Source organism: Salvelinus alpinus, chromosome 1 (assembly GCF_045679555.1).
Source record: "Salvelinus alpinus chromosome 1, SLU_Salpinus.1, whole genome shotgun sequence".
NCBI classification, from domain to species: Eukaryota; Metazoa; Chordata; class Actinopteri; order Salmoniformes; family Salmonidae; genus Salvelinus; species Salvelinus alpinus.
The window spans coordinates 90,098,666-90,118,416 of record NC_092086.1 but is presented as its reverse complement, the minus strand read 5'-3'; the positions used below and the strand labels follow the sequence as shown (position 1 = coordinate 90,118,416).

The window sequence follows — 19,751 nt, the reverse complement described above, 5'->3', positions numbered from 1 at the left end:
AAAGACTAGTGGCATGTAACAGAGTAGAGGCACTTTAGTTTGAGAAAGGGAGATTTAATATCTACCGGTATATCTCACCTACACACTTTTGCGATTTCAGTACAGCGAGTTACAGGCCAGACCTCTCCAGGCAATGCTATTTAATTTTCCATTCTGAGAGAAGAGGGATGAGAGAGAGCTCTGAGAGGGATGATTCACTGGAGCTCATTGTTTGATGGCTGTCCTATATAACACCCACTCTGCCTGCTACACATAAACACACACATACACACTCACATAGCCTACAAGTACAATCTAGGCTAGTACTAGTGCATGACTGTTTTCTGTGGAAGACTCAAAAGTTAGCTAGTAGAACAGGCTTTGTGTAATGGATTTTTTTGGGGATGCCTTGGATTCTTTGAGTCCCCACATCAACAAATGTCAGGTGGTAGGACAAGTGTCAACACACATTGAATCAACGCTTACCTTCCAACTTCCAAATCTGTTCTAGGATATTTCTTGAGCAACCGACCCCTTTGCAGACAGTTGTTTTTCTCGATTTGACATTTTTTTATGGTTTCTGTGAGTTTATTTTTGATAGTAGACAGTGAGTCTAAAGGCCTAAATATTTGTGAATTTGATAGGCCTATTTGTCGAGGGAGAGAGGAAAAGCTGTTTTTCTTTAGGTAAGTACAGACATTAGGGGGGGTCTTCTGACGGACACAAAGATCCAACAGCATTATTAATGGGTGAAGTTTGCACTTCTGCACCCAAGTTAAGTTAACTGAAGTGACGTTAACAGGTCCACAGTGTGTCTCATGCACTTTCTGATCAATGTTGACAGTTTTGTTGCTGGTACAGCGCTCCACACTCCCTAGCTTCCCCCCCCCACCTTCATCTCTTTCTTCCTTCCCTCTCTCGGCGTTGGACGTGGGCGATGCTGCCATCTCTCCCTTCCCTCTGGATAATTGCATTAGCCTCCTCCATGCCATCGTTCCCTCTTCCCCCCCGACCCCTGTCATCTCATTCTTTCCCTCTATTTTGTACACTTGTACTCCAGCGCTTTTACTCCAGCCCTTTTGTCAGTTTGATCCTGCTTCTCCTGCTCTCAGTGCTCCTCTTACACACAGCATAGATGCACTAATTGGACGATTTGTCATTCCCATTATGTTTTATTTCATTTCTCTCTCAACCCCCTTAGCCCTAATGCTCACATCTATCTATGCCTCATTCTCTTGTACACCTCTCTCCTTTCCTTATATGCGTTCTCTCTGTTAAAGACAAACACTTGAAAAAGTCAGGAGACAGACCCATTATTGGAACCAGATGAAAGCAGGATGATCACGCTGTACGCTTCCAACCCAAAGCAGCCCCAACGCCCACAGATCCTACACAGGCCATAATGAATCACACTGTGAAAGTGGAACTGGGTGTCTTTTTGCCCTATCCAGGGAAAAAAGCGATGGCTAATTTTAGCATTTAGCTAGAAGTAGCCATTATGACCATCACCTGTGGTTTTATCTTATGGTGGGGAAAAATAGAAACGTTCTTGCAAATGTTTCTATAACATAAGTGGTGGATGGATGTCTAGAGCTTCTATGTGTCTCAAAACATCTCAAAAGCGCTCAGGCCTCCTTGCTTGTGTGGTCTAGGCCTATATATTTAAATGATATAGATTCTATTTAAATGTACCATGTCTGTCTGCATCTTGTCTCCCAGTCTGTCTGGCCTGGTGTTCTGGTCTCAGTCTGCCAGAGAGCAACCAATCTTAATGAATCTATCACTCTTTCTTTCAGGACCCAGCAGGGATCTTTGAGCTGGTGGAGGTGGTGGGAAATGGGACCTATGGACAGGTGTACAAGGTAAGACGAGTTTGGGCCAGCGACCCAGTTTAGGAGCTGAGAGACACTGAGGGGATGAGTCAGATGAACCACCTCAGTTACTCCCCTGAGTGTCTCAAACTCCAGCTGTGGTAGTAAATCTGAGATTAGGCCAAATTAGTGCACCTGTGCTGGACCACGCTAAGGCTGTCAGTTTGAGGAGCCCAGGAGACAGGTAGTGGTAATGAGATAATATGGAGAGAACTAAAAAGTAGAGGGGAGAGAAGAAGAGTAAATGACGTGGTGAAACATACAGCATAATCACTCTAAAAACGGATTAAACCAGGGCAGGAGTTCCTTGAACTATTAGAGATTTTTGGCTCAAATTTAGGATATATTTTTTTTAGAGCTGACATCTGTTGTACTCACTTAATTTTCTCGTTTTCGATTGACCAGTTAAGATGATCAAGTATGCTCTGCCTTTAATCAGGGGCGTCACGTGAAGACAGGACAGTTGGCTGCAATCAAGGTGATGGACGTGACTGAGGAGGAAGAGGAAGAGATCAAGGCTGAGATCAACATGCTGAAGAAGTACAGCCATCACCGCAATATCGCCACCTACTACGGAGCCTTCGTCAAGAAGAGCCCACCTGGACATGATGACCAGCTCTGGGTCAGTCTGATGGATTCTGCCCCTGTCTGGTGGTATAATCTGAGAGCGAGCTTCATCATTTATAGGGCTCTCTCTGATATCCATGAACCCCATAATGCACAGAAACTAGATTAGGGTTATTGCATGCAGCGTATATTATTTATTACAGACATTTATGTGTGCTAAGTTCCTTCCTGTCTGTGTATAGCTGGTGATGGAGTTCTGTGGGGCGGGCTCAGTGACAGACCTGGTAAAGAACACCAAGGGCAACTCCCTGAAGGAGGACTGGATCGCTTACATCTGCAGAGAGATCCTCAGGGTGAGGAACCACAGTGCACCCACTATAGAACCATTACAAAAGTCTTAGGCCAAGCACCAGTGTAAATCCCTGCTTTGGAAAAGTGCCATTACAGACGCCCTCCAGAGGGCCTCAAACCCCTGACTGAACTCTGACCCCTCTCTAATACCCAGGGCCTCTCGCACCTCCACCAACACAAGGTCATCCACAGAGACATCAAGGGCCAGAATGTGCTGCTGACAGAGAACGCAGAGGTCAAACTCGGTGAGATGATTGATTCTTAACTGTTAATGTGTTTGCTCTGCTGCTGCTTGTTGTTTACATGTGTTTCTGTACAGTGTGTGGGCTTGTTGTAATCAAACATTTGTATGTTTTCTGTTCCAGTGTTCCGTCCAGAAAATACATTTACAAAATTGGTTCAAACCAAGAGAAAGTGACTGTTCATAGTACATTTTCGTTCTTTTTTTGAACCTGTGAAATCAACATAGTTTTTACAAAATGGCTCATTAATTTACTCGACACATTAGCACAGATAGAGAAACTTGCCATGTAACGCGTAAGCTAGTTGTTTGCACGTTTAATTGGTCAGAAAAGTGCAGGCAGATGCGATTGAAATTTCACTGGTGGGGAGAGCTCGAGAGGAGGCGGGGTGGACATGGAGGGGGCTTGGCTTGATGCGCTGAACATCATGACGTCATTTGAACTGAACTGTGTTTAAGCTATTACTAGCATTATAACTACACCAAATGACAATTATATACTAGACAGGAATATTTTTGTAACAAAAAAATAACATTATTAATCGGTTCTCAAGATTTAAAAATAACGGTTCTGTTCCAGAACATTAGAGATCACTTTCGTTCCCACTTTCGTTCTCTGAACCGGGTCCAACCCCTGGTTGTGATGAATATGTAATCGTGCTCTTTGTTTCCATATGTGATCTTTCAGTCTGTGTTTTATAGCAGCTTCCCTAAGTCTGAATAAAGTGCTCAATTGTCTCACCATCAAGCACACTACATATTTGTATTATGGTTTTATCTACAACTTAACTTAATCAAGACTTGAAAAATGTAACTGTAGCCAGTAATACTAAGTCTCTGTCCTCCGCTGTGTGCAGTGGACTTTGGGGTGAGTGCTCAACTGGACAGGACCGTGGGGCGCAGGAACACCTTCATCGGCACACCTTATTGGATGGCCCCTGAGGTCATCGCCTGTGACGAGAACCCCGACTCCACCTATGACTACAGGGTAATGACCCCTTTCCATCCTAACGTGTCTGTCTGTGTGTGAGAGTGGGTAGTAAATCTCACATGTCTCCACAGAGCGATATCTGGTCCCTGGGGATCACAGCCATAGAGACAGCAGAGGGAGCTCCTCGTAAGTACATCTCAATGCACCCACCCACACACATCTATCTCCACTTTATTACCCTTTTCATCCACACCCACCCACACGCATCTATCTCCACTTTATTACCCTTTTCATCCACACCCACCCACACGCATCTATCGCTACTTTATTACCCTTTTCATCCACACCCACCCACACGCATCTATCTCCACTTCATTACCCTTTTCATCCACACTCACCGACACGCATCTATCTCCACTTTATTACCCTTTTCGTCCACACTCACCCACACACTCAAACAGCTGATATTTATCTCCTAAACTCTCAAAAGCACATTCTGCATAACATAAGCCTGCAGTGGAGAGATTTAATCATCTCCCACATTATGAAACTCCTGTCTCGTCACTGGCTCATAAATCAAGCCATGTGTTTGAGATGGCTCATTCACCACTGTGCTGCTCATGTTAGATACGAGGTGAGGGGGCTATTGATCTGTGGTGTTAGAGAGCCTTCTCTATATCAAACCGCATAACACAAGCACATATCACTGCACACTGCTCCCACCGTAGGCAGCTTTGAAGTGGGAAGCCTGCCTGGAGAAGGATTCTCTCCCTGGAGCTCCTGCTGTTGCTGTATCCACCCAGTATGCGTGACACAGCCCAGACAGGCAGACAGTCGAGGGCTGTTGTCGTCAGATGCCTGTAGTCAATGAATTATGCAATATGGACTTTCTCACATTCTCACTAACACTGAGTTTCTACTGGTGACTGGGAGGCTACTGGCTAATTGTTAGCTAGCATTGCTGTTGTTTTTCAAAACCTGATAAAACCACCCTCTGGTCTGACATGAGCAGACTGATTAAACTCATGTGAACAAACCAACATTCGTTCTGTTGTGATGACTAAATGTGCAAAACGCTGAAGTGTGCACGTTGGTACATGTATCACCATAAAAAGTTCCCACAGATGCACATAAACTGCTTTTATACTTCACAAACATTGTCAAGAATGACATACTTAAACTGGTCGTGTAATCACCATGTATCAAATTTTATTGGTCACATACACATGGTTAGCAGATGTTAATTTGGGTGTAGCGAAATGCTTGTGCTTCTAGTTCCGACCGTGCAGTAATATCTAACAATTTCACAACAACTACCTTATACACACACAATTGTAAAGGAATGAATTAGAATATGTACATATAAATATATGGATGAGGGATGGCTGAACGGCATAGGCAAGATGCAGTACATGGTATAGAGTACAGTATATACATATGAGATGAGGAATGTAGGGTATGTAAAGATTCTATAAAGTGGCATTGTTTAAAGTGACTAGTGATACATTTATTACATCCAATTTTTAATTATTAAGTGGCTAGAGATTTGAGTCAGTATGTTGGCAGCAGCCACTCAATGTTAGTGATGGCTGTTTAACAGTCTGATGGCCTTGAGATAGAAGCTGTTTTTCAGTCTCTCGGTCCCAGCTTTGATGCACCTGTACTGACCTCGCCTTCTGGATGATAGCGGGGTGAACAGGCAGTGGCTCGGGTGGTTGTTGTCCTTGATGATCTTTTTGTCCTTCCTGTGACATCGGGTGGTGTAGGTGTCCTGGAGGGCAGGTAGTTTGCCCCCGGTGATGCGTTGTGCAGACCTCACTACCCTCTGGAGAGCCTTACGGTTGTGGGCGGAGCAATTGCCGTACCAGGCGGTGATACAGCCCGACAGGATGCTCTCGATTGTGCATCTGTAAAAGTTTGTCTGTTTTTGGTGACAAGCCAAATTTCTTCAGCCTCCTGAGGTTGAAGAGGCGCTATTGCGCCTTCTTCACCACGCTGTCTGTGTGGGTGGACCATTTCAGTTTGTCCATGATGTGTACACCGAGGAACTTAACTTTCCACCTTCTCCACTACTGTCCCATTGATGTGGATAGGGGGGTGCTCCCTCTGCTGTTTCCTGAAGTCCACATGTAGTCACTGAAAGTACTGAAATGAAACCCACTGCATGCCTTGGGCAGTATCAGAACTAACGTCAGTGTATTCGTCCTAACAAAGGGCATTTTATTGTTGTGCTGATAACCTAACCAGACAGGTTAAGCTAGCTATGCTTGGAAGACAATACGTACGTGTTGCTCAAACAAGACAATGGAGCAATAGGTGTGAGGCAACAAAGGAAGGATAAGGATCGGGTTTATCAAGAGCACATTATATTGATTGGGACTACAGTTGTATGCATAAGGATTATGTGATCATTACATGTTTATACTGTATAGTAGTGTACAAGCAGTATTTAAATGCTCTTTTGATTTAAATGCTTTGTACCAATCCATCATTATCTCCCTCTCTCTCTCCCCCCAGCTTTGTGTGATATGCACCCTATGAGAGCTCTGTTCCTCATCCCAAGGAACCCCCCTCCCAAACTCAAGTCCAAGAAGTGGTGAGTGCTGCGGTTTGGTTTCTGCTGTTGTTTTAACGTTTTATTTTAGGACATAGCTATTTTCTCCACCCTCTATTGCCCTCCCTTTTGTAGTGATAAGATTCCTTCCTTACCATAGCCCTGCTGCGCTTTACTGAGTTATTTACATTCAACACCAGCTGGCCATGGTACAGTGGCATGACAGAAATGTTATCACTAGGGGCTGTGGTGGTCACGAAATTTCATCAGCTGGTGATTGTCAAGCAAATAACTGTCGATCTTAAGGTAATTGACAGTTAATTAACAAACACATTTAGCATCTCCTAGTTTCCACACATAATAAATCCATGTGATATAGCCTACACCTTCACAATAAATCCATTATTTATTTTAGATAGTTCTAAAGAAGCATGATATGAAGAAAATGTAGTCTATTTCAGAAGAACAGAATAGCATACTCTGAGTTATCCATGTTAGGTCCTGATGTGGCTATGACAAATAGCTGTGGGCTACACTAGTTCATTTAGCAGACAAGATTTGCTATAATTCTGTGTCTATATTTTATAGTATGACGATTACAACTGAACAAAGTTGAATAAAGTTGAATAAAATATACATATTTTATCAATGATTTGAGGGCGTGCAACTATTCTGTGTTGAGCAGTTATCAAAGAAGTAAACTCAGCAAAAAAAGAATGCTTGTTCAATGAACCATAAACAATTAATGAACATGCACCTGTGGAACGGTCGTTAAGACACTAACAGCTTACAGACGGTAGGCAATTAAGGTCAGTTATGAAAACTTAGGAGACTAAAGAGACCTTTCTACTGACTCTGAAAAACACCAAAAGAAAGGGTGCTCAGGATCCCTGCTCATCTGTGTGAACGTGCCTTAGGCATGCTGCAAGGAGGCATGAGGACTGCAGATGTGGCCAGGGCAATAAATTGCAATGTCCGTACTGTGAGACGCCTAAGACAGCGCTACAGGGAGACAGGACGGGCAGCTGATCGTCCTCGCAGTGGCAGACCACATGTAACACCTGCACAGGGTACATCCGAACATCACACCTGCGGGACAGGATGTCAACAACAACTGCCCGAGTTACACCAGGAACGCACAATCCCTCCATCAGTGCTCAGACTGTCCACTATAGGCTGAGAGAGGCTGGACTGAGGGCTTGTAGGCCTTTTGTAAGGCAGGTCCTCACCAGACATCACCGGCAACAATGTCGCCTATGGGCACAAACCCACCGCTGCTGGACCAGACAGGACTGGCAAAAAAGTGCTCTTCACTGACGAGTCGTAGTTTTGTTTCACCAGGGGTGATGGTCGGATTCGCGTTTATCGTCGAAGGAATGAGCTTTACACTGAGACCTGTACTCTGGAGCGTGATCGATTTGGAGATGGAGGGTCTGTCATGGTCTAGGGCGGTGTTTCACAGCATCATTGCCTGCAATGACAAGCTCAGTCCAATCTCAACGCTGTGAAGACATCCTCCTCATGTGGTACCCTTCCTGCAGGCTCATCCTGACATGACCCTCCAGCATGACAATGTCACCAGCCATACTGCTCTTTCTGTGCATGATTTCCTGCAAGACAGGAATGTCAGTGTTCTGCCATGGCCAGCGAAGAGCCCCGATCTCAATCCAATTGAGCACGTCTGGGACCTGTTGGATCGGAGGGTGAGGGCTAGGGCCATTCCCCCCCAGAAATGTCCGGGAACTTGCAGGTGCCTTGGTGGAAGAGTGGGGTAACATCATACAGCAAGAACTGGCAAATCTGGAGCAATCCATGAGGAGATGCACTGCAGTACTTAATGCAGCTGGTGGCCACACCAGATACTGACTGTTACCCCCCCCCCCCCCCCCTTGTTTAGGGACACATTATTCAATTTCTGTTAGTCACATGTCTGTGGAACTTGTTCAGTTTATGTCTCAGTTGTTGAATCTTGTTATGTTCATACAAATATTTACACATGTTAAGTTTGCTGAAAATAAACGCAGTTGACAGTGAGAGGACGTTTCTTTTTTTGCTGAGTTTAGGTACTCCTATGTGCTTAATTTAGAGTTATTATTGTAACTTTAGTTGTTCTACAAACGTTGGGCTATATGTTTTTTTTTTTTTTTATACATTGTAAGGCTGCATGATGCGACTCTAATGATGATTTGAAAAAAGTCGCTTGAAAGGCATGAGCTCTGCTTTGTTTTTTTGCGCAGGCTGTACACACTCCAATAGTCACTCATTCACAATTTGACAAGCACTTCATTATGCCTCGAATTTCACGGCGGCATCCCCTTTGTGGCCGTAATGGACCCTAAACAAATCCATGCCTTTTGCGGCCCGGAGTGCTGTGTTGTGCCGTGTTGTGCCGTTCTCCCTGAGTGTGCTGCACAATCCGAAGCGTCTCTCACTCGCATGGCTCTCCGTCACCTGATCGGGTCTTTCTCATAGGCTGTAAGTTAAGACAGGCACATCTGGGACGCAACTGCCCGCGTCCCAGAATTATCCAATTCCGAGGTGCATATTGAAGATATTGGAAGAACTGTCCACGTTTACTTTTCGTCAGCCAACAAGATGAATAGGCCTAACGAACAGCAAAAGCACTAGCCTATGTCAATCCACTGTCCCCCATAGTACAAAAGTCAACCTATTCTGAGCAAGATATAAATATTTGCTTATATATGACAGTTAGGCTCTACAACCCTTGTAAAGCAGATTAATGTGCTTCATTCTAAGAAGTTATTTGACCACTTTAGTTGTGCTACTAACCTTGTTAAAACATACTGGCCTATGGGCTATGATTCGAACAAGTTGCAAAGAAAAAGGCATTGTTTCTTATGCTGGGCATCATTCTCAAGTGATAATATTAGCCTATCACTTGTGAATTATATATTATCACCCATCAGACTATACTAATCTTGTCTTCACATATACTAAATAATATGTCACATTTGATTTATAATGGACCATTATCAAGCACATGTATCGAAACGGGCAGCGGGAAAAATACATGTCATCTATGCACTTAAATAGCGAATGGAGGATGGTTTCCCCTATGTTTTTTTCCTTCATGCCAGCCAGGTAGGCTGTACTCCTGTTGTAAATATAAGTAATGTGCTTAATATTAGGAAAGCTGAGAAATAAATATTGCCTAGCCTATAGAAAGCGAATGGGATATAAATGTTGCGCAACATGAGCTCATGGGCTCTCATGAAGTGTTTGATTTAGATTTTCAAATACATTTGCATTGATCGTGGACTATAGGTGTCATGGTCCAAATACACTAAGGCCGTTGTGAAGTGTAATGTGTATTGGCGCCGGAGGGGATGGCTGCCGTTTATGGGCTCTTAACCAACCGTGCAAATTTTTTGTTGTTGCATTGTTTGTAACTTATTTAGTACATAAAGTTACTGCTACCGTCTCTTATGACCGAAAAGAGCTTCTGGACATCAGAACAGTGATTACTCACCTTGAACAGGACAAATAATTTTTCTTTAATGAGTCGGACGAGAGGCATTTACTCCAGACAGCTGAACAGGCCCTCATCCCCATCATTCACAGGAGAAAGAGACTGAGGTTTCGCGGAAGGAGATCAGGGTTCCTTGTGAGGATCCGGCGATGAGTGGCTAATCTGCCTTTGCCATCGATACTATTGGCCAACGTACAATCGCTGGGAAAAAAGTGGACAAACTAAAAGCACCTATATCCTACCAACTGGACATTAAAAGCTGTAATCTTTTTTCACCGAGTCGTGGCTGAACAACAGCTGGTGGGTTATACACTGTACCGGCAGGATAGAACATCAGCCTCTAGTAAGACAAGGGGCGGCGGTCTATGTATATTTGTAAACAGCTGGTGCACGATATCTAAGGAAGACTCAAGGTTTTACTCTACCTCCGGCGAGCATCTCATGATAAGCTGTAGTCCACACTATCTACCTAGAGAGTTTATCTATATTCTTCGTAGCTGTCTGTTTACCACCACAGACCACCACAGATGCTGGAACTAATACCGCACTCAATGAGCTGTATACGGCCACAAGCAAACAGGAAAACGCTCTTCCAGAGGCAGCGCTCCTAGTGGCCGGGGACTTTAATGCAGGGAAACTTAAATTTGTTTTACCTAATTTCGACCAGCATGTTAAATGTGCAACCAGAGGGGAAAAAACTCTTGACCACCTTAACTCCACACAGAGACACATACAAAGCTCTCCCTCGCCCTCCATTTTAAAAATCTGACCATATTTCTATCATCCTGATTCCTGCTTATAAGCAAAAATTAAGCAGGAAGCACCAGTGACTCAGTCAATAAAAAAGTGGTCAGATGACGCAGATGCTAAGCTACAGGACTGTTTTGCTAGTACAGACTGGAATATGTTACGGGTTTCTTCCCATGGCATTGAGGAGTACACCACATCAGTCACTGGCTTCATCAATAAGTGCATCGGTGACATTGTCCCCACAGTGACGATACGTTCATACCCCAACCAGAAGCCATGGATTACAGGCAACATCCGCACTGAGCTAAAGGGTAGAGCCTTCCGCTTTCAAGGTGCGGGACTTTAACCCGGAAGCTTATAAGAAATTCCGCTATGCCCTCTGACGAACCATCAAACAGGCAAAGCATCAATACAGGACTAAGATCGAATCGTACTACACCGGCTCCGACGCTTGTCGGATGTGGCAGGGCTTGCAAACTATTACAGACTACAAAGGGAAGCACAACCGAGAGCTGCCCAGTGACACGAGCCTACCAGACGAGCTAAATTACTTCCAGGCTCGCTTAGAGGCAAGTAACACTGAAACATGCATGAGTGCATCAGCTGTTCCGAACGAGTGTGATCACACATTCCACAGCCAATGTAAGGCCTTTTAAACAGGTCAACGTTCACAAGGCCGCAGGGCCAGACGGATTACCAGGATATGTACTCCGAGCATACGCTGACCAACTGGCAAGTGTCTTCACTGACATTTTCAATCTCTCCCTGTCTGAGTCTGTAATACCAACATGTTTCAAGCAGACCACCATAGTCCCTGTGCCCAAGATCACTAAGGTAACCTGCCTAAATGACTACCGACCCGTGCACTCACGTCTGTAGCCATGAAGTGCTTTGAAAGGCTGGTCATGGCTCACAACACCATTATCCCAGAAAGCATAGACCCATCTCCAATTTGCATACCGCCTCGTGAAGAGGGCACGACAACACCTTTTCCCCCTCAGGAGACTGAAAAGATTTGGCATGGATCCCCAGATCCTCAAGAAGTTCTTCAGCTGCACCATCGAGAGCATCCTGACTAGTTGCATCACTGTCTGTTATGGCAACTGCTCGGCATCTGTCCGTAAGGTATGCGTATGGCCCAGTACATCACTGGGGCCAAGCCTCCTGACATCCAGAACCTCTATACAAGGCGGTGTCAGAGGAAGTCCCAAAACATTGTCAAAGACACCAGTCACCCAAGTCATAGACTGTTCTCTCTGCTACCGTATTACAAGCGGTACCGGAGAAACACGTTTGGGACCTTAACAGCTTCTACACCCAAGCCATAATACTGCTGAACAATTAATGAAATGAACACTTGGACTATTTACATTGACACCCCCCCCCCCCCCCCCCTTGTTTTTACACTGTTGCTACTCGCTGTTTATTATCTATGCATAGTCACTTTATAAATTACCTTGACTAACCTGTAGCCCCGCACATTGGCTCGATACCGCCTGTATATAGCCTCGTTATGTAATTTTCTTGTTACTTTTCGAATTGAAATGTACTTTATTTAGTAAATATTTTCTTAACCAAAAATGCAGTTCAATAAATGGACTTAAGGGGCTTGAAAGTGAGCATTTCACGTAAGGTCTACACCTTTTTGTATTTGCGCATGTGAAATAAAATTTGAATTGATGTCAGAGTGATTTTAGAGGGACAATAGTGCTGAGTACCAGGCAGTAGTTAGCAAGTTTGGTAGGTTACTAATGACCAGCAGCAGCATCAGTTCTTGGAGAAGCCTAATTACCGCGACTAAACGGTCATGTAGAATTTGACTGCCTTCCTGACGCCGGTGTAGCAGTAATACGGTCACCACAACAGCCCTAACTTAAACTAATGTAGCCTGTTTTTTACTTGCACAGTTTTTTCCTGACAAACCAGGCATGTAGGAAGAAATTCTTAGACCTCAAACAAGCGAGTCATCTGCAAATCACATTTAAACTACTCATATAAATTATTCAATGACTAAGACAAGAATGTATTGAATGAAGTTGTTGCTCAATGCACATGTTTCATTTGGTTGACCTATAGTTACATACCTTAGGGATAGCTATTGGCCTCCAGACAAGTCATGTGGACAACTTTACTGCAATTGATACACCCAAGTACATCCTAATGAAAATAGCAGTGAAAAATCTACCGAAAGAGGCACTGTTGTACATTTAATGTATGGATACTCGGACTGTCTTTTTGTCTCTCTTTCACTCCCACGCACACAGACCTTCCCTGTTCTTCTCCTTTCTTTCTGAACACTCATCTTGGAATAGTTTTCATTCCCAAATACATGCGACCTACAGGAGATACCAGGCCTCCTAAAATTCCCACTCACACCAGCTCTCCCATCTCTCTCCACCAACACCTGTTACTCAACACTCCCCTCTTCCTCACCTGACCCACCCACCCCACCTCCAGGTCTAAGAAGTTTATAGACTTTATAGAGGGCTGCCTGGTGAAGACGTACACCAGCCGGCCAACCACAGAGCAGCTCCTGAAGCACTCGTTCATCCGGGACCAGCCCACGGAGCGCCAGGTCCGCATCCAGCTCAAAGACCACATCGACCGCACACGCAAGAAGAGGGGCGAGAAGGGTGAGCGAGGGAAGGGCCGGCCTGAGCCCGACTGAGGCCTCTGTGGGTTTGGGTTGGGCATGAGATATTGTGTTTTGCACATGTCTGTGTGAGTAATGGTTGGAGGGTTGAGGTTGACTGAGAAGATTGGGTGGATTATTGTCATTATATGTACATACAGCCAAAATAAAGGAAGCACCAAAATAGTGTCTTTAATAGGTCATTGGGCCACAACAGCTTCAATGCGCCTTGGCATAGATTCTACAAGTGTCTACAATTCTATTGGAGGGATGTGATGCCATTCTTCCACAAGAAATTCCATAATTTTGTGTTTTGTTGAGGGTGGTGGAAAACGCTGTCTCAGGCACCGCTCCAAAATCTCCTGTTAGTGTTAATTTGGGTTGAGATCTGGTGACCGAGTCACAACCACACACCCTTTAAACCCCCTGTGATCCTTTAAAGCCCTTCTTTCAAAGTCACTGACATCTCTTCTAGCCACGGTAGCCAAAATAATGGGCAACTGGGCATTTTTATACATGACTAATCATGATGGGATTTTAATTGCTTAATTAACTCAGGAACCACACCTGTGTGGAAGCACCTGCTTTCAATATACTTTGTATCCCTCATTTACTCATGTTTCCTTTTTGGCAGTTACCTAGTATGTTTTCACTACTATATGATATGCTTTCTCATTTCTGTTCATTCTTTCTCTCACTCCCTTTGTTTCAGAGGAGACCGAGTATGAATACAGTGGCAGTGATGAGGAGGATGAGAACCGTGGGGAAGACAGGGAGTCCAGGTAACACAACACTACCCATATAACATTACTACTCCCGTAATATAATACTATAGTGTCCTGAGATTAATGACACAATCTCCTGATTCTCTACTATGATCTCTCATCACCTCATCATGCTATATTCCTCCCTGTCTAAATCCTCCTTTCTAACCCTTCCACCTCTCTCTCCTCCAGTACCTCCATCCTGAATGTGCCGGGTGAGTCGACGTTGAGGCGGGACTTCTTGCGTCTTCAGCAAGAGAACAAGGAGCGCTCGGAGGCTCTGAAGAGACAGCAGGCCCAGCTGGCTGCTCAGCGTAGAGACCCAGAGGAACACAAGAGACAGCTGCTGCACGACCGACAGAAACGCATCGAGGAGCAGAAAGAACAGCGCCGCCGCCTGGAAGAGGTAATACACACACACACACACACACACACAGAGACTCACTCACACACACACACAGAGACTCACTCACACACACATACAGAGACTCACACACACACACACACACACACACACACACACACACACAGACACACACACACACACACTGACAAACAGACAATTTTATCAACTGCGGCTTGTGTTCTTTAGCTTGCTTAAGCAAACCACGTTTTTACCCTTTGAGGTAAAACCTGTGACCAACATGGTTCAGCTGACTTGATCCCACCTTACAAAGAATGAATCATCACAAGCCTTTTATCTAGCTATTTATGTCACTCCAAGTCTAAGGCTTTCACAGTAGACAGGTTTACTGGGATTGTACTAAGCTGTTATGTACATTGCGACTGTTTAGGGAGATACCGTAATACAGCAGGATATGAAGCTTGCTAATTTAGCAAGTTGGTAACACCAACGGTTTGACGATATCTATAATACATTTTTTATTAATGATAATTATGAATAATTGCACATTTCTGTGCAATTAAAATATTTCCACTGGATTTAAATCTCAATTAATGTTGGATTACCTGCATACAGTGTGCAGTAGATGGGAATTGATTATCACAAGGTCAGAAAGCAACTTACCACCAGGGAGAGAACTAAAAATGATAGCTCAATATTCTCTCGAGATTGTTAATCATTAATTCTCAACAACAAAAGAGAAGACGAGCATTTAAATGTAAAACATGTCATTTGCAAGTGCTATCTTAATTCTAAGAGGCATCCTCTCTTAAGGGAGTTGTTTTAATAGGGAGGCTGTAGTGTCTTCAGAAGGCGGCTTAAAACTATTCAGGGTGATAACAATTAAAAGAACAACTGGCCAAGTGTTTGAATCAGGGAGCTGTGCGGTCTCAGCAGAGGAGCAGGGCTGCAGTGGCTGTTGGTAACGGGGGCTGGCAGTGACTCACAACTAACATCTCGCTCGCTTGCTCTCTCTCTCTTTCACGCTCGCTCACTCTTTTGCTCTCTCGCTGTCTTTTCTTTTGCTCTCTCGCTCTCCATTTCCTCTCTCTTTCTTTCCATTTCCTCTCGCGGTGGAGGGGAAAAAAACTAAAGGTTTATGCAAGGCATCCATTATAACCACAACTAATGTGCAAAAGTGGCCTCCACACTGATTTCTCTCTCCTGTCATCCCTCTCAGCAACAGAGAAAAGAGCGAGAGATGGTGAGACAGCAAGAAAAGGGCCCCCATCGGAGACTTGACGATATAAGGAGGGAGGAGGATAGGAGGCTGGCTGAGAGGGAGCAGGTAACCAACCAGGAGAAGCACAGGAGCACAATCAGCCAATTGGGAAGAGGTGTGGGTGTAGCCTACTCTGCAGCCTACTGCAAGCCATTCAGCTGTGGAATGTCCGTGCGCTGGTTGCCATGGCAGCCGGGATCTAAATTAGTGTGTTTTCTGTTTTCTGTGCAAGAGCTCAGTTTCTGCTGCTCCGTTTCCGCTCTACCTCTACCACACAGTGACTGGCATTATATCACAGTCAACCTACGTTTTATAATCTACTCTCCTAGTCTTCTTTTCTCCAACCTTTTAACTCTCCTACCATGGCCCGTTTCTTCACGATAACTAACCTGCATCTAGTACTGATAGAAGACGTGATGCCTATATGGAACTGTATTGTAGTCTTAACAGTAGATATTCAATAGAAAAAAGCTAATACCATTTAGCTTTTAGTGTGAATGTAGAACTTTAAAGCCATGACAAATCACTAGGGCTGTATACTAACTAGTGTATGACAGTCATAAATCCCCCCCCCCCCCTACATCGTGGTCTATTTATATCTATCCTCTTCTCCATTGTCTTTCCTTTCCCTCTTCACCCCTCCTCCACCTCTCTTCAGGAGTTCATAAGAAATAAGTTAGAGGAAGAACAGCGGCAGTTAGAAATCCTTCAGCAGCAGCTGCTTCAGGAGCAGGCGCTGCTCATGGTAACTCTCTTCCTTCCTTTATCCTCCTCTCCTCAGCCCTAGTCTACCCCTACCTCTGCCTGCAGGGCATACTGCTCACCCTCTTCCTCCTTCTTGCACTTCACACCTCTCACCACTAGAGGCATCAAACACTCCATGTTCTGTATGTTGCTTTTTACTTGATGAAAACGTTTCTTGAGAGAACTGGAGAATCAGCCCTTGTCTATGTATACCCTGCATGATGTCCCCATCTTTGTATGTGGGATTGTGTCTGTTTTGGGGGCATGTCAAAGCGGTGTGTATTGTGTACTAGCCATGCTTAGTCCTTAGTAAGTCTGCTTTGACCGTATCATGGTGTGTGTGCAGGAGTACAAACGTAAGCAGCTGGAGGAGCAGAGGCAGTCTGAGCGTCTGCAGAGGCAGCTGCAGCAGGAGCATGCTTACCTGGTGTCCCTGCAGCAGCAGCAACAGGATAAGAAGCCCCAGCCCCTCTACCACTACAGCAAGAACCTGGAGCCCAACAACAAGCCTGCATGGGCCCGAGAGGTACAATAACCACACAGACAGGAACAGTGGAACATGCTCTTACTTCACCTTAGATAACCCTAGGGACCACACCTTTCATTACATAGTGTTTTATAACCTCGAGTAATATAGAGTAATACCAGTGGAATACATTTAGCTATTTCCCTGTAACAAGCTAGCATATACAAGCAGTTATGTAGTATCACCTTAGGTGTCATCTTTTTTCCTGGAAGTTAGTCTGAATCGACATCTCTGTGATATGCTCTCTCCCTCCCTCTCCCCGTCTCCTGTCCCCCGTCTTTGCCTCCCTTTCATTCTCTCCCTTTGTCTCAGGTGGAGGAGCGCAGTAAGCTCAACAGGCAGGGCTCACCCAAAATCTGCACCACTGTCTCTGACACTGCCATCCAATCACGCTCCGACTCCATCAGCCAATCCGGAGGGGGCCAGGCTACTCAGACCCCGCCTATGCAGCGGCCTGTTGAACCTCAGGGGGGACAGGGCAAGGTGTGTTGGTGTTCATCTGGGAATGTATTAGTCAGTGTGTACTTTATTTGTATGTTTTCCCTTGTTACAACATTGCAGACATTTTGGTCAAATACTGGTTTAGCACAGTGGCGACTGCGTTGTCTTTCTTTCTTGAGCTGCATTACCCCCTGTCTAATAATGCTTCTTTGAATTTTATTTATTTCCAATCTTATTTACCTTCCTTTTCTCCCTTCTCCTCCTGGACCCACTGTCTTCCCTTCTTATTGCTTTCATATTGTTTTATTGCCATTTCATAAAATGGCAAAAATCCCTCTATTCCCCATCTTAAAACATACACAATCCTAAATCCTCAACATGCACAATCCTGTCCCACTCTATCCTGCCTGCTCTCACTGCCCTACCCTGCCCGCTCCTCCACCTTCACACTCCCTTCCCTACTTCCTCACCGCTGCCCCCCTGCAGTTCCAGATGGCCCACTTGGTTCCGCTGAAGCCCTACGCTGCCCCTGTCCCCCGCTCCCAGTCCCTGTGTGACCAGCCCACTAAGACCATGTCCGCCTTCCCCACTCAGGACCCATCCCCTACCCCCACCCCCCGCCCCGTCCACTCCAGGGAGCTGGTCCGACAGAACTCCGACCCCACCTCCGAGAGCCCCGCCCCACAGCCTCGCACAAGGGAGGACCGCGGCCCCTGGATCCGGCTGCCAGAGATGGAGCAGCCGCCCAAGGTCAGAGACCACCTGCTGGGTTTTAGTCTTTAGATGTTGAAAAAAGACAGTGCTCCAGACTAATATTTTCCCTGGTGGCGCTTGTGCCACTACATTTTTCAGTTGGTGGCACCAGCCCAGGATTTGGTCACACCAATTGTTTTCACAGCGTTACGTAATATACAGTGGGGAGAAGACGTTTTTGATACACTGCCGATTTTGGAGGTTTTCCTACTTACAAAGCATGTAGAGGTCTGTAATTTTTTATCATAGGTACACTTCAACTGTGAGAGAGGGAATCTAAAACAAAAATCCAGAAAATCACATTGTATGATTTTTAAGTAATTAATTAGCATTTTATTTCATGACATAAGTATTTGATCACCTACCAACCAGTAAGAATTCGGGCTCTCACAGACTTGTTCGTTTTTCTTTAAGAAGCCCTCCTGTTCTCCACTCATTACCTGTATTAACTGCACCTGTTTGAACTCGTTACCTGTATAAAAGACACCTGTCCACACACTCAATCAAACAGACTCCAACCTCTCCACAATGGCCAAGACCAGGGAGCTGTGTAAGGACATCAGGGATAAAATTGTAGACCTGCACAAGGCTGGGATGGGCTACAGGACATTAGGCAAGCAGCTTGGTGAGAAGGCAACAACTGTTGGCGCAATTATTAGAAAATGGAAGAAGTTCAAGATGACGGTCAATCACCCTCGGTCTGGGGCTCCATGCAAGATCTCACCTCGTGGGGCATCAATGATCATGAGGAAGGTGAGGGATCAGCCAGAACTACACGGCAGGACCTGGTCAATGACCTGAAGAGAGCTGTGACCACAGTCTCAAAGAAAACCATTAATAACACACTACGCCGTCATGGATTAAAATCCTGCAGCACACGCAAGGTCCCCCTGCTCAAGCCAGCGCATGTCCAGGCCCGTCTGAAGTTTGCCAATGACCATCTGGATGATCCAGAGGAGGAATGGGAGAAGGTCATGTGGTCTGACCAAAAAGCTCTATTTTTGTCTCAACTCCACTCGCCGTGTTTGGAGGAAGAAGAAGGATGAGTACAACCCCAAGAACACCATCCCAACCGTGAAGCATGGAGGTGGAAACATCATTCTTTGGGGATGCTTTTCTGCAAAGGAGACAGGACGACTGCACCGTATTGAGGGGAGGATGGATGGGGCCATGTATCGTGAGATCTTGGCCAACAACCTCCTTCCCTCAGTAAGAGCATTGAAGATGGGTCGTGGCTGGGTCTTCCAGCATGACAACGACCCGAAACACACAGCCAGGGCAACTGAGTGGCTCCGTAAGAAGCATATCAAGGTCCTGGAGTGGCCTAGCCAGTCTCCAGACCTGAACCCAATAGAACATCTTTGGAGGGAGCTGAAAGTCCGTATTGCCCAGCGACAGCCCCGAAACCTGAAGGATCTGGAGAAGGTCTGTATGGAGGAGTGGGCCAAAATCCCTGCTGCAGTGTGTGCAAACCTGGTCAAGAACTACAGGAAACGTATGATCTCTGTAATTGCAAACAAAGGTTTCTGTAC

The 19,751-nt window shown here is 45.2% G+C and overlaps 1 protein-coding gene across 5 annotated transcripts in view; it reads left to right on the top strand.

Moving 5' to 3' along the window:
• The window catches only part of LOC139533609 (misshapen-like kinase 1), a 34,405-nt gene that overhangs the window by 1,942 nt on the left and 12,712 nt on the right, over nt 1-19,751 (top strand). For 2 of the 5 annotated variants that reach the window (XM_071331767.1, XM_071331777.1), the window contains exons 2-16: nt 1,776-1,841; nt 2,290-2,472; nt 2,660-2,770; nt 2,923-3,013; nt 3,867-3,997; nt 4,072-4,126; nt 6,458-6,536; nt 13,192-13,367; nt 14,079-14,148; nt 14,323-14,536; nt 15,714-15,821; nt 16,414-16,500; nt 16,846-17,025; nt 17,338-17,508; nt 17,953-18,216. In XM_071331767.1, coding sequence (XP_071187868.1) covers nt 1,776-1,841; nt 2,290-2,472; nt 2,660-2,770; nt 2,923-3,013; nt 3,867-3,997; nt 4,072-4,126; nt 6,458-6,536; nt 13,192-13,367; nt 14,079-14,148; nt 14,323-14,536; nt 15,714-15,821; nt 16,414-16,500; nt 16,846-17,025; nt 17,338-17,508; nt 17,953-18,216 — 1,986 coding nt within the window. The remainder of the gene's footprint in view (nt 1-1,775; nt 1,842-2,289; nt 2,473-2,659; nt 2,771-2,922; nt 3,014-3,866; nt 3,998-4,071; nt 4,127-6,457; nt 6,537-13,191; nt 13,368-14,078; nt 14,149-14,322; nt 14,537-15,713; nt 15,822-16,413; nt 16,501-16,845; nt 17,026-17,337; nt 17,509-17,952; nt 18,217-19,751) is intronic. The other 3 variants (XM_071331803.1, XM_071331786.1, XM_071331793.1) reach the window with 2 other exon arrangements.